The 14,626-nt window shown below is 52.2% G+C and overlaps 1 protein-coding gene and 1 pseudogene across 1 annotated transcript in view; both read left to right on the plus strand.

Annotated features, from left to right (window-relative positions):
* Window positions 1–474: 474 nt before the first annotated feature.
* Window positions 475–1,928, plus strand: LOC102758596 (annotated as a pseudogene).
* Window positions 1,929–8,053: 6,125 nt separating this feature from the next.
* FCAMR (Fc fragment of IgA and IgM receptor) overlaps window positions 8,054–14,626 on the plus strand; it is a 10,037-nt gene continuing 3,464 nt past the window's right edge. Inside the window, exons 1-3 of the mRNA XM_015569210.1 lie at window positions 8,054–8,092; window positions 10,900–10,960; window positions 14,093–14,437. Coding sequence (XP_015424696.1) covers window positions 8,054–8,092; window positions 10,900–10,960; window positions 14,093–14,437 — 445 coding nt within the window. The remainder of the gene's footprint in view (window positions 8,093–10,899; window positions 10,961–14,092; window positions 14,438–14,626) is intronic.

Genomic DNA, 14,626 nt, shown 5'->3' on the forward strand with positions numbered 1-14,626 from the left:
TAGGGGCTGGGAGGAGGGGAGAATGAGGGAGGGATGGGAGTTATCTGTAAAACTACTAACAATAAAAATATATTTAAAAATGAAAAGAAAGAAAAAATCCATGGATAATTGGACCCTCGCAGTTCAAACTTGTGTTGTTCAAGGGCCAACTGTATAAACTAGACGTACAGACTAGAAACTTCTGCATTAAGGATTGGAGGACACACAGGTTCTGCAGGGACCAATGACCAAAGAGGGGAGGAGTCAGTGGACATCCCGGCGGGTGCCAGCGAGAGCAGGTAATGGCAAACTACCAGGCACAGGGCTTGGGAAAGCAAGTGCTGGCAGGAGGGAGTGACAAGACCGAATTGCCTGAAATTGCCAGGATCAGCCCCTGGTGCACACCGGGGGCAGGACACACAGGGTCCAGGGGGTTGAGAAAGAAAGTACATCTCGCTATAGAAAATTTAAGTTACTATTTTGGCACAATTGAGTATGCAGGTAAGATTCATACACGCTACAACGGTACAAGGTTTCTTCATGTCTTGCAACAACCGTTATTATTATTATTTTTTAAAAATACATTTTATTGATTTTTTAAGAGAGGAAAGGAGAGGGATAGAGAGTTAGAAACATCGATGAGAGAGAAACATCTGTCAGCTGCCTGCTGCACACCCCCTACTGGGGATGTGCCCGCAACCCAGGTACATGCCCTTGACTGGAATCAAACCTGGGACCCTTCAGTCCGCAGGCCAACGCTCTATCCAGTGAGCCAAACCAGTTAGGGCAACAGTTATTATTTTAATTGACTGTATCCCCCTCAAGTGACTGTCCTGTGTTTTATGTCATCATTCTCCTACTGAGTCAAGCTGATGGCGGCTGGTTTTTGGAGGCGGTGAGCTCCTTAGAAGACCTTGATAAAGGACACAAAGAACTGATTGAAGAGCTCACTGCGGAGCCAAAGCAAGAGAAGAGGGAGAGACGAGTTTAAGGAGCAGACGCTCTGGGGAAGCTGGACCAAGACCGGAAAGAAGCCCGTCTCTCCCGGCCCCCAGAGCACCCGAGTCGGAGATAAAAGGAGAACCCCAGGCCTGGTGCATATGACCTGATGGGTCGGGAGCTTGGCTCTGAGATGAAGGCACAGCCCCCGAACGGTGGAAGCGGAAAAGGATGGGCAGGACCAGAGGCAGCTCAAGAGCCTGGAGGCTGAAGGACTCCGAAAAGTTCTTGGAAAGGACGAGGATGAAAATATTAAGAAACCAAAACATATGTCAGCGGATGACTTAGGCGGTGGCTTCGGATTGGACAGGGATGGCAGGTGTTTGCTTTCTTACTGAGACGGGAAGATGAACGTCAAGGAAGAGCAAAGCCGGGAGGCCAGTGATGGGCAGGACGAGGAGGCAGGGGTGGGCGAGGGGGTCGCAGGGGCAGTGGCGGCTCAGAGAGCCCCTGGGACCTGGAATCTAAGGACGGCGGTGAGGAGGGGAGTCAGAGGCCTAGGAGAGCTGCAGTAGACTCCTGGAAAAGGCCAAGAGTGAGGGTGAGGAGGCTCGAGGAGCCGCCAGAACCGAGCTGCCCTGTTCGTTGGCAGCTCCTGAGTCCCACAAGGAACAGAAATCTTTATTATCAGGAAAACCGGTGGAAGAGCAGCTTTCGGGGGGGGCGGGGGGGAGCAAATTCAGAAATACAACCACCCAAGTCTCGCAGCAATGATAGAATGCTGGCCGGCTTCCTTTTGGAATATGTTGGAGATTTGGCTACAGATGACCCCCCAGGCCTCAGGGTAATGGGTAAGTTGGTTGCACAATTCTATGTTTTTGCCAGATGTTTCCTACAGTTCGTCCTCCGAGATGCCTCGCAGGAGATGGAAGGGGTGCCTGAGGAGAAAGCCCCAGAAACATTTCAGGGTTGGACGTGCTCATTTATTTGAATGTTGGGGGCATGCTGTCTTCAGCCCTGAATTCTGACTCCCCGTCGTGGCTCCTGCTCTGGTGTGTATGGCCAGTGGCTCCTGTGTCTCCAAGAGGCCATGAGGGATCTCTTGGTGCGCTGTGTGCTCCTGGACCACATGTCTCTGTTTCAGAGGTTCGACCCTAGCTGACTAATTTTCTTCTTGGGGTTCTCTACATAGCGACTCCAAACAAGCCAAGCCAAGCTCACACTCTGATACACCCTTTCAGAGCACATAGGAAGAGCTGGGAGTTGCTCCTGGTGTGTGAGGAGGAGGCCATGGCATCATGGCCAAGGAGAAACTTCTCCCTGCACCGGCCAGGGGCCTGGAGGCCTGGCCAGGGCTGTCTGGCTCAGGTAAGAAGCCATGTGCTCATGTATGGCCTGTGGCCATCCTTCCATAGCATGGTGAGGCCCCTGGAAACCCTCCTGACACCGCGCCTGGCCACTGCAGCTCACGCTCCAGCAGCTGTCTGAGCTGAGGGACAGAAAAGGGAAACCAAGAGAAGTGCTGGCAGCCAGGGATCTGCCAGCAGAGCCAGCCGGTGCCACTGGTACCTGGCACCCCCTGCTGGTCAAGTCCTCAAGTTTGGAACAAAATAGGGAAGCAGGAAGGAGGAGCAAGAAAGGAAAAGGCTGACCAACAAACATAACCGTGAATTTAAAGGAGCCGTGCGGAAACATCCCGCAAAAACAACCAGCTCCTGGCTGGGATGCGGCTCTCCGAAGTCACAGAGCGGATGCGGATGCGGAAAGAAAGGAACCGTGAAGCAGTCTGGCTACATGGGAAGGTGAATGGCCGGCTCTGAAGAAGGAAAAGTTCAAAAAATAAATTGTTCTATAAATTTAAAAAATGATCATTCCCCTAATGTGAACAATTAAGATCGTTTCTATTGACACCTGCTGTCCCACCACAATGATTAAAAGTGCCCCCTTTCACTTTACAACGTGTCCTAGTCTTGCCCTGACCGGTTTGGCTCAGTGGATAGAGCATCAGCCTGCGGACTCATGGGTCCCAGGTTCAGTTCCGGTGAAGGGCGTGTGCCTTGGTTGCGGGCACATCCCCAGTGGGGAGTGTGCAGGAGGCAGCTGGTCGATGTTTCTCTCTCATCGATGTTTCCGGCTCTCTGTCCCTCTCCCTTCCTCTCTGTGGAAAATCAATAAAATATATTTAAAAAAAAAAAAGTGTCTTAGTCTGAATAATGGTACATGGTGACTGGAGCCATGGCATCTTTCTGCCACAAGGTGGCAGCATCTTCTCACAGTTGAAAAAGTACTGCAGCTTGTGGGCGGTTCCAGTGTCTGTGGCAGAGAAAGGGGTCCCTGGGGTAGCCCAGTACAGCTCTGGAAATAAAGCTAACACAGCGAGGGTGCCTTAGAATGCAAGGATTTGTGGGGGATCACCTGGTCCGTCCCCTGCGTGGGACAGATGGCACAGCCGTACTGGCAGCTGTGAAAAGCTGACCCCTCTCAGCTCGTAAAATCAGACTTGTTTTAAGCATTTTCGGGGACATGCTGGGAAGGACGCTGCTCCCAGCAGCTTCTGAGGTCGGGAGGTACAGACTGCTCAGGTGTGCCCAACAACTGTTTTCCAGGGGATACTTTGTCAGCTCTTTTCTTTCCTCTTTTTGCCCCTGTTATTGGGTTGAATTTTGTCCCCCAAAACATGAGGAGATGAGTGTGAGCTGAGGTCTTAGACCACATGCCCCGATGTTCTAGGAAATGAGCTAGGGTTCTGTACCCTGTGCTTTAATCAGCCGTGCATGTGGACATAAGCCACAGAGCTCTCCTGCCCCCTCCGAATGCCTGTTGTGTCTGGAGGGGTGTTAATGTTGCTGGATTGCAGTCTTTACTATCAGCCACGTGATGGCGGAGGTTGTCAAACCTGCTAAGTGCCATTGGACAGCCGTCTTCTGTTATCCACAGGGGAATACGTTCCAAGACACCCCGTGGATGCCTGAAACCACAGAGTATCAAACTCTCTCTATATAATGTATTTTGCTACCCATACATACTTATGATAAAGCTTAATTTATAAAGTAGGCACAGGAAGAGATTAACAATAATAACTAATGATAGAATTGAACATTTATAACAATATACTAGAATAAGAGTTATGTGAATGGGGTCTCTCTCTTGTCTCTCAAAATCTCTTATTGTACTGTACTCACCCTTCTTCATCTATAATAATAATAAAAGGGTAATATGCTAATTAGACCAGAAGTCCTTCCAGATGAAGCCGGGGCTACAAGGAAAGCCCAGGTTCCCGGTGCCAGAGGGAAGCCAGTGCTTGCAGCCAGGGGAACGAAGACCTACTCTTGCATGAATTTCATGCATCGGGCCTCTAGTTTTGTCATAATATGAGATGGCACAATACCTAGGTGATGAGATAAAGTGAGGTGAGTGACGTAGGCATGGGACTTAGCGTTAGGCTACTATGAGGGTTACTTGAACACAAGCACTTTGATACCTCGACAGTCCATGTAGTAAACAAGATGGCAAATACTAGATGACTATTGGGAGAGAGTGTCTGTGGCATGGAGACGCTGGACACAGGGAGGATTCACGTCCCACCTGCGATAGAGCAGGACAGCGCAAGATTTCATCACACTCCTCGGAATGGTGCACAATTTAAAATGTATGAATTGACCCAGCTGGTGTGGCTCAGTGGTTGAGCGTCGATCCATGAATCAGGGCACATGCCCAGGGTGGGGGCTGGATCCCCAGTAGGGGGCGTGCAGGAGGCAGCCAATTAATGATCTCATCATTGATGGTGCTGTCTCTCTCTCCCTCTCCCTTCCTCTCTAAGATTATATATATATGTATGTATATATATATATATGTATGTATATATTTTTAAGTATGAATTGTTTATTTCTGGAATTTTCCACTTAATCTTTTCAGACCACAATTGACTGCAGGTAACTGAACCTCAAAGGTAAGGGGCTGTAGTATTTGTGCTGTACAAATACTTCCTTCTGATATCGTTCGGAGGAGTGATAAGTGTCATAGTTACATTATTCTAGGAGTTTCTAAGTAAATGATCAAGATTTGTAGGACTTGTAGTAACCCAAGTGTCTTTAAACAGTGTTTTCTTCTGCATTCGGTATTCTGACCGGAGCTTTGGTGAGGAATTGGGATGGGGGGCGGGGGGTCCATCTCTCCCACAAATAACAAGGACAGAAAAAAGCTCAAATACGTGGGCAGAGTAAGCAGGAAACGTTGCGATGATGTATGAGGAGGAATGTCAGCTTTGAGTGCCAGCCACGTCGATGCAGAATACGTCTCTGTACGTTGCTCTTAATTTACTCACCAGGAAACATTTTGGAAAGAGAAGGGATCAGTATGGATCGTTTTTATACCACAAAGGGCTTTCCTTGCATTGGTTAGCGTTCTGCCTGCTGATTCTCACCCTTGTGTGCCCATTAGCAGGTAAAATCCTTTGCTAAAACCGGGATGGGGAGTGGATAAACCTCTTTCCAAATCTGGCACTTGGTCTAAGTATTACTTAGCCGTTTCCTGGAGTCTGGGACCTGCAATCAGAAGATCACAGAGTCATGAGCCTTTGTGAAGAGGCCACCTGGCCCTGGCTGGTTTAGCTCAGTGGACAGAGCGTCGGCCCTGGGACTGAAGGGTCCCCGGTTCGATTCCGGTCAAGAGCACCTACCTTGGTTGCAGGCTTGAGCTCCGGGGTCAATCGATGTGTCTCTCTCACATTAATGTTTCTTTCTTTGTGTCTCTCCCCATTCCTTCCACTCTTTCTAAAAATCAGTGAAAAAAGTATCCTTGGGTGAGGGTTAACAATAAAACTAAACAAAACAAAACAAAGGCCATCTGTGGCTTTGTGCTGGGCAAGATGTACCCCCAGGAGAAGAAGCCAGTGCAGTGTGATCGCCCTTAAAGCTCCAGGCTCAGCCGTCCAGGCTCGGGGACAAGGCCCTGGAAACTGGCCCAGCCCTTCACAACTAACTGGCATTACCTGGTGTCTTTAGAAACTAAATAGTCTTCAAAGCATCCAAAAGTAAGCAAAATAGGAAAGACAGCCTCATGGGTGTAAAATGACGGCACTATTTATAATACACATTTGATAGATACTTATTTTAATATACAAAATCAATTCAGACATGTTCCGATTAATTTCTTTTTAATCTTTCAAATGCCAAAATAATAAAATGGCAAAAGAACAAAGAAATGTAAGAAAGTGGCAGACTTCTGAACAGATGAAAGCCTTCAAAAGGACTTTTAAAAATATTTTTTTTTATTGGTTTCAGAGAGGAAGGGAGAGGGAGAGAGAGAAAAATCAACAATGAGAGAGAATCATTGATGGGCTGCCTTCTGCATGCCCCTCACTGGGGATCGAGCCCGCCACCACCCGGGCATGTGCCCTGACCAGGAATCAAACCGTTACTTCTTGGTTCATAGGTCAACACTCACACCACCGAACCATGCCGGCCGGGCACAAAGGACTTTTTTTAAAAAAAAATGGTTTGATCATTACCAGACAAACACCAGCTTCCTGCTGTTACAAGCTGAACTGTTACGTTTTATCACCTAATGTTTTCTGATTATCACACTTCTTCCCCATAATAACTTTATGAGGTAGGTGCTATGGCCTCTTGTTTTACAGATTAGGAAAGCAAGGCTCAAGGAGGGTAAACAATCTGACTCTAATCGCTTTCTCAGTAAAAAGGGAGGGTTGCTGCGATATTAACTTGGAGGGAGTCTGATTCCAAAGTCTAGTGATCAACCCATGGATCGATCAACCGACATGCCAGGCGGCTCCCCGAGGAGCTGGGAGGGGGGTGCCTCGCCAGGCGTTAAGCCTTCCTCCCCCTGCACAGGGTCATTCCGTCCTAGGACAGCCTCTGACGGGCCCTGCCCACTGTGCAAGCGCACCTCGCTCTGGGGATGCCGCTCATGGCGTAGCTGGGGCCTACTGTCCACGGGAGACCGAGTGTTTGTGAAGATGCTGAGCTCTCGACTGGGCCCAGCCAAGCCCTGGGACAGTAGCACAGGCACCTGTGCGCGCTCCCGGGCACACACATGCACGAGACCACCTCGTCCCAGCCCAGGCGTCCTGGGCAGTTGCTCCTTTCCTTGATTTCAGAGACTCCCTACCCCCACCCCAACCTGTCTTCCTACCTGGATGGGGAAATGCATAGAGAGTACACGCTGTCACTGTGTTTATTCAAATTGTGCAGCAATGTACCGGCTCAAATTCTTTTTCTTAAGGAAGAAGGATCCTTCCTCGTTGGCCCAAGGGTGCCACGTTGTCGGCGAGGTCCTGGTGAGAGTCCTTAACTCCAGTCTGCAGCAGCTCCGTCCCAGGAGCCCTGTGGCTGCTGAGGGCTTGGGCTGTGCCTGCCACTGAGAGGTCAGCTTAACACCAGCAGAGCAGGCAGGTCACATCTTGTAGGAGACAAAACCCACCCATGACATCTTTCCAAAGGGAAATATTGGGGGATTTTTCAAGCGTGTCATCCAGCCAGACAAGCCACACTCAGTGCTCTCTTTCCACGAGGTCATCCCCTCACTGTGTGGGGCTTTGTCCAGGGCATGACTTAGTCACTGCCAGCGAGCAGCTGGACTGCAGTCAGTGACCCAAACGGCCTCTGCAGGGGAGTCCAAGGGGCCAGGTCAGCTCGAAGGCACCAGCTGCCCAAGTCAGCCGGGGAATTCCTCTCCTGAATTTTCTCTCCTGCCCGGGGGTTGCATCACTTGCATGGGCTGGCTCAGCTGGAGCATCCTGACAGGTCTGGGACCCGGGACTGGAGGGGTGACAAGTGGTGGACGGCTATGACCAGTGTGTTTTCTTTGAAACGACTGTCACTGCTCCAGGAGAAGTTCTACAGAAATCAGGGACCACAAGACCAAGGGGCCAGGCCCGGCTCCCTCGTCATGGGATAAAACCTGAGGCCCAGGGCGAAGGGACTTGAGGCGAGGGTGGGGGTGAGGGCAGAGCTGCGCTCACACCTCCATCCTTAGGGCTGCCTCCGGCCACTTCCCAGCCCCTGCTGCCTCCTCAGTCTGCAGGTCTCAAGAGAAAAAGCTAGAAGAGGTCCAACCGCCGGCATCTCAAAGAGAGAAAGAGGAAAGTGCAAGTGGACTTTATTTCTAGACCGAGATGGATGGAGAGGCCCCCACCACGCCTGGAGGACAGAAGGTGAGATGAGGCTTCCTCCCCAGAGGTCGGGGCCTGGTCTCCGAGTGTGGAATGTGGGTGCCGAGCTGCAGTGGGCGGCTGTCAAGTGCTTTTCCCAGAGCAGCTGGGCTTCCCTCCCCACCATCCCCCGCAAGAAGGCCAGGGAAGACTCTGGAGTTCAGGGCTCAGCCTCTCCCCCGCCCCCCTCCTCTTCTGCTCGCTCCCACTCTCTCTTCTCTTCTGCTCACTCCCACTCTCTCTTCTCTTCTGCTCGCTCCCACTCTCCCTCCCACCAGACCATGATTCCCTGGAGGCCCCTTGCATCATGTAAAACCAACAAATGCTAGACGGCCGAGGAAACTTGGAGATCCTGCGATCAGTGGTCTTCCGCTGTAGCAGCGGAGATGGAAGGTGCATTGCGCAAGGCCATTCCGTCAGCCACGGGCAAGGCGGACCCTCCTTAATCCTGGTTCTGTTCTGTTCGCTTCCATCTACACCTCACTGGCTCCCTCCTTCCTTGTGTGCTGCCCCAGGGCTGGGAGGATAGGAGAGAAGTGGCTCTCAGGAGGGCAGGCGGATGTGGGGGCCATACACCAGCCTGTGCGGGAGGTGAGCTAGCTGCTCTTCCCAGCAGGACTGGGGGACAAGAGGGGCCCTGAGCATCCCTCGTCGCCTGAGAAGCCGTGCGCTGTCACAGGCCCGCGGCCCGCTGCTGAGCGCGGCTCCCTGCCCAGGAGGAAGGTTGCCTGGAGGGCATTGGCAGGGTCCACGACATGGTGCTGCGTTATCCTGCAGCCTCCAATCAAGGCTGATAACTGCCCAGGGACATTTAATCTCTACGCTGTGCTTCCTCATTGTCCCTCCGAGGCAGAGACGCGGCCCCACTGTGCCCCCAAAGAAGTTGGCCCCAATGCGTGCAGCGTCAGCACTTAGCTCTTTAGGGAAACTGGGGGCCCGGTGCCAGCCTCAGAATGAGCCTGAGCTCGGAGAACATTAATCAAACAATGGACTGGGTGCGGGCACACCTGGGGGAGCCTCCAGGCCAGGGCAGGAAGCCGGAGCTCTGGGAGGCAGGGGAGGCCCAAGGCTGTGCCCAAGGCAGGGGGGATGCTGAAGGAGGGCACAGAGCGGGCACGGGGAGCCCCTGGACTTCTCCAAATCCGACCACGCTCGGGGCTCTACCTGGATAGGCCGGCAGGGCCAAGCTGCCGTGACGATGTGCAGCTATAGGGCAAACCTAGGGTTCTACTTTTCTCGTGTTCTCTCCTCTCTTTTTTCTTTCAGCTCCCACCCTTCCTTTCCTCTCCCCCTGCTCTTATTTTCTCTGATTTTCTTCCTGTCCCCTCTCCTCCATTCCCTTTTCTCCTCCTATAGCCTGTGTCCCGGACTGGCCAGTGACCTCGTGTAGCTCAGAGGTTCAGTTGGGGCAGGGGGGGCAGGAGGCTCCTGCCCATGGGCCAGGCCGCGGGCTTGCAGAGCCTGTTCTTAGCATTAGTGTGGGATGTGAGAGCAAGAAGGAGAAAACAATGGCTCTTTAGTTTGTCTTTTTTTTTTTTAAATCCTTACCCAAGGATATGCTCAATTGATTCCAGAGAAACGGAGAGGGGAGAGAGAGAGAGAGAATCATCAACCTGCTAGAGAACATCTATTGGCTGCTTTCCATATGTGCTCCACCTGAGGATTGAACCCGAAACCTTTTGGATTGTGGGATGATGCTCTAACCAACTGAGCCACACCAGCCAGGGCAGTTTGCCTTATTTGTTATCGGTAGGTCCCAGGAACTGCAGGCAGTAGATAGAGTCAAAGACCAGATTTTTCATCGAAAAGCATCCATGAAAACCATGGAGGGCACAAAAGAAGGACCATGTGCACTGTCTTCTGAATCGGCAGGCACTAAGAGTCCATTGCCATGCTCAGTATGGGGTCTATCAAGAGTGGTCGGGTCTTGTCCACAGCAGCTGCCCACACTGAGCTGGGCCCCACTTCAGAGCCTGGAGGTGGACAGAGGAGACCCAGCCCTGTCTGCAAGGAGCTCCCCAGGCCAGTGGGAGACACCATAGGGAAGATAGGTGCAAATGGGGGGACAGGGAGAGCTTTCTAGAAGCTGTGGAGAAGACACAGAATAAGACCCTCGTGCACACAATCCTGGGGCTGAGAGTTCATTTTAACCTCCTTGTTACCGACCAGGGGCACATGATCAGCGGAGCTGAAAGTTTCCCATGAGGAATCTGTTCCACAAAAGAGAAGGAGACGGGAGAGGGGGGGAGGGCACTGCTCTGTACCAGGCACACTGTGGGCACTTCCAACGCAATCTCATTGGTGTCATGTAACAACCCCATGTGTGCACTCTATTTCCCTGGAGGGGAGACCAGTCCCTGACACAGAGTAACCTTGTCCAGTTCCCACAGGGCCACTAAGGGTTAAACCTCCAGCATGTGGTCTTTCCCCTGCGCCATGCTCCCCAAACTCAGAGCTCCCCACACCCAGAGCTCCCCAAACCCGGAGCTCCCACTGCCAAGGGGGTGTAGAGGGTGGAATGCCACAGAGGGCCTTCCGCCTCTTCTGAACACAGAAATGGCCAAGTAGGGAAGTGGTAGCCTTGGTGGCAGTGGCCCAGGCCAAGCATGCATGCTTGGCCGTGTGAAGACAGAGTCCAGCTTTGCTCAGAGAGGTCGGCCCCTGTCCTGCTCTTAGAGATGTCCATCCAGCCCACACTGAGCAGACAGAGCCCCCAAAGCGAGCAGGTGCTGAACCCAGGCCCACTGCTGCTCACCCCAGCTGCTCCCTTCCTCCTTCTCAGGCCTCTTCATTTGCAGTGTTTTTTGCAGGTCACCAACCAGAGGGCAGGATGGAAAATGCAGGTGGCCCTCATACTGTGCCTGCTGCAAGGTGAGTCCCAAACAGCCCAGAGGCAGAGCTTGCAAAGCCAGACCCAAGCCTTCCAGGCTACAGAGACTCCTGGCGGGCACCTCGGTGGCAGGCAGTGCTCCCTCGGCAGTTAGGGCACCGCCATGGCTTTCTCTCCTGGCATCCAAGGCCATGCAGCGGGCCCAGGGGGTGGTCAGATCTGGGCCCTGGGGGAGCGAGGAAGCCGAGAACTCCCAGGAGAAGGCACATGCCTGACTTGATGGTTTCCAGAATATTCGCTGTTCTGATGTTCCCTACTCTCTGCCCTCTTCCATTCAACGTAATGACTGGAAGTTGGCTGCATTTGCAAGGTCAAGGTTCCAGGGTATGCAAAAAAGACTAGCACTGCTCCATGACCACTTACTCTACAATCAGGTCCAGTGCAAGAGATAAAAAGAAAAAGACCCTATCCTACTCTAAAAGAGTTAGTGTCTGTAAAAAAAACCTAGATAGATAAATAAAAATTGTGTCTATGCAAATACTTACTTAGTCGATATATATTTATGGAGAGCCTGCCATGTGCCAGGCACTAGGGACAAATGGATGTAAGGCAGAGTCCCTGCCCTAAAGGCACTGGCAGGGGGTGAGGTGAGGCTGGCCAGGTACATATCAGGCTCAGATGATGAGTGGCCTGTTGTCATGCTGTGGTTTCCGGACTTTATTTGATGGCAAGAGGGAGCCATTAAGGAATGTGCCTAGAGTGTCTGGTACCTAGAACCTGGCCCCAAGTAGATGCTAACAAATTGTTAGCAAGTAACTGCTGGACGAACGAACAGATGAAGATGTTATGGTAATGCCAACAAAAAATTACCTACTGCTTTTGGCTTATAAACAAATCAGAATTTTAATGAATCAAAGGTAGCTAATATTTGAGCAAGAATTCTCCGATAAATCATACCATTTCTTTAATCTCTCACCGCCCCCTTTAATTTATCAGGAGGAACTGACTCCCCATGTCCCCAAATGAAAACTCAGGCAGCCCATGACTTTTCTGCTGACATGTAGATAATAGTCCTAACTTCATTCCTTTAAGTTTCAAACACGCTAAATGTAATAATTTTAAGGGGCCAGCTAGACGTCTTGGTCAGCATTTTAATCTTCAGAGATATGGCCCCTCATGAGCCCAAGGCCTGCGGTCAGAAAGGCAGGAAGGGGGCTGGGGTGGCCGCCTTCTCTCTTCCCCTCCTCCTCCCCCTCCCCCGCTATCTTGGCAGCTGCTACTTGGACCCCACCAGGGTCACAGCAGGCAGGAGGGAGGAGAGGCAGTGGCAGGGACTCTGGTGATGGGATGGCCTGGGAGGGGGTTAGAGCTGACCCTGCCTCTTGGAGGTGCCTCTGTGGACCCTTACATGGCCCCTGCTGGCCCCTCTCCCTGTGCCCAGGTTCTGCTGTGGCCCCTCACGTAGCAGACCCTCATCTCAGATGGCTGTGGCTTGGCTCTCTTCCCTCCAGGCCCCACCTCCTGGCCAGGGAAACACACACACACACACACACACACACACACACACGTTTCTCACACCTTTGTTGGTGGGAGAAGAGAGCCAGTGCAGGGATAACCCCACGGACCTTTTGCATCTTCTCAGGCCAAGTCCTGCTCAGTCCAGGGCCTCCCTTCAACTAGAGGCCTCACTCACCCTCCCTAGTAGAAGCCACAGCTATGGACTGGGAAAGGGTGGGCGAACAAGAGCAGGGCAGCTCTGCCCCTGAAGGGCAGACAGTTTGCATCAGGGACCCCAAGTGGGCACCCCACTCCTACTGAAACACTAGCCCTTCCTTTAATTTTCACAGGGAACCGTTAAGAAAACCCCAAATACCTTAATTATAGACAACTGAGAGCTACTCATCAGTAATCCACCAAGTGAGGTAAGGGCCAGTAACATGCAGTATTATTAAAAGAAAAAGTGTTGCCTGACCGGTTTGGCTCAGTGGATAGAGCGTCGGCCTGCGGACTGAAGGGTCCCAGGTTTGATTCTAGTCAAGGGCATGTACCTTGGTTGCGGGCACATCCCCAGTGGGGAGTGTGCAGGAGGCAGCTGATCGATGATTCTCTCTCATCGATGTTTCTAACTCTCTATCCCTCTCCTTTCCTCTCTGCAGAAAATCAATAAAATATATTTAAAAAAAGAAAAAGAAAGAAAAAGTGTTCATTGCCAAGTAGATTCAGGATTCTTTTCTTTAAATATATTTTATTGATTTTCTACAGAGAGGAAAGGAGAGGGACAGAGAGTTAGAAACATCGATGAGAGAGAATCATTGATCAGCTGCCTCCTGCACACTCCCTACTGGGTATGTGCCCGCAACCAAGGTACATGCCCTTGACTGGAATCGAACCTGGGACTCTTGAGAGTCCGCAGGTCAATGCGCTACCCACTGAGCCAAACCAGCTAGGGCAGATTCAGGATTCTTAATCAGCCTCCCACAGCAAAGTAGGACCACCCCATCCTACTGATTGACGGAGCAGAGCGCCTCTCACACATGCCACGTGCTGATCATGAGAGTTCCTGAAATCTGGGCCTTGACGTGGCCGTGGTTGTGTCCGTTTCTACAAAAAGGTGGCCAGTGTAAACACATTTGCAACCCCTGGTCTGGGGAGAGACCCGCCATCAGCCCAGAATCCTTGTGTTTCTGTCCCCTCCCCACGCCCAACCCCCCTCCCCCATTTCAGCAGAAAGCGCGCTGATCTGATCTTACTATTGAACATTTCTCTTTACATTTCATGCAAATACACCGCAGTCCTCTACCAGATGTCCCCTCTGCCCTCTTACGCGTGCTTAGATGGCAGCCTTTTAAACGTCTGCATTGGAGCCCAGCGGAAGGAAGCCAGGCCCTGCACGGGCTTGTGTGTGAACACCTGGCGCATGAGGAGTGTGGACTAAGTGGTGGCTAAGGTGCTTCTTGTGTGCTGGTCTCTCAGATGGGGCCTTGGATGTGGCTTCATGCCAGATCTTGAGACTACTCCTCGCCCGGGGGGCTAAGTTCTGACGTTTCTATATTGATTCTTCTTGCCTCACTTTTAAGGAGGCGTTTTCTCACCTGCCCCCTCATCCTGCAGAGTGTGGAGCTGGATTGGACATGACACTCCCTCTCCTGAGACTTTGTTCTCTCTGCCTGCAGCTGCCAACGCGCTGAAGGGCCCGAGGCTGGTGTCTGGGGAGCCTGGGGGCGCTGTCACCATCCAGTGTCGTTACACCCCCACGTCCATCAACAGGCACCAGCGGAAGTACTGGTGCCGCCTGAGCCCCCTGACGTGGCTCTGCCACACCATCGTGTCCACCAACCACTACACGCACGGTCGCTACAGGGGCCGCGTGGCGCTGGCGGACTTCCCGCACAGCGGCCTGTTTGTGGTGAGGCTGACCCAGCTGGCCCCGGAGGATGGGGGGTCCTACCGCTGTGGCATCGGAAACGGGAACGACATGCTGTTCTTGAGCATGAACCTGGCCGTCTCCGCCGGGATGGGTGAGTCAAGGTTGACGAAGCGGGTGCCAGGAAACAGGGGTAAGGGAAGGAAGGGGTCCCAGGGGGCTTCAACCACGAGGGGGTGATGAGGGAAAGCTGGGGCGAGGCACGGACTTTGAGAAGAAGGCTTCATCTCTAAGGAAACCACCATCCGAAGGAAGGCATTGTCAGGGAGCACTGCCCAGCTGG

Source organism: Myotis davidii, unplaced genomic scaffold, assembly GCF_000327345.1.
Source record: "Myotis davidii unplaced genomic scaffold, ASM32734v1 scaffold710, whole genome shotgun sequence".
Taxonomy (NCBI): domain Eukaryota; kingdom Metazoa; phylum Chordata; class Mammalia; order Chiroptera; family Vespertilionidae; genus Myotis; species Myotis davidii.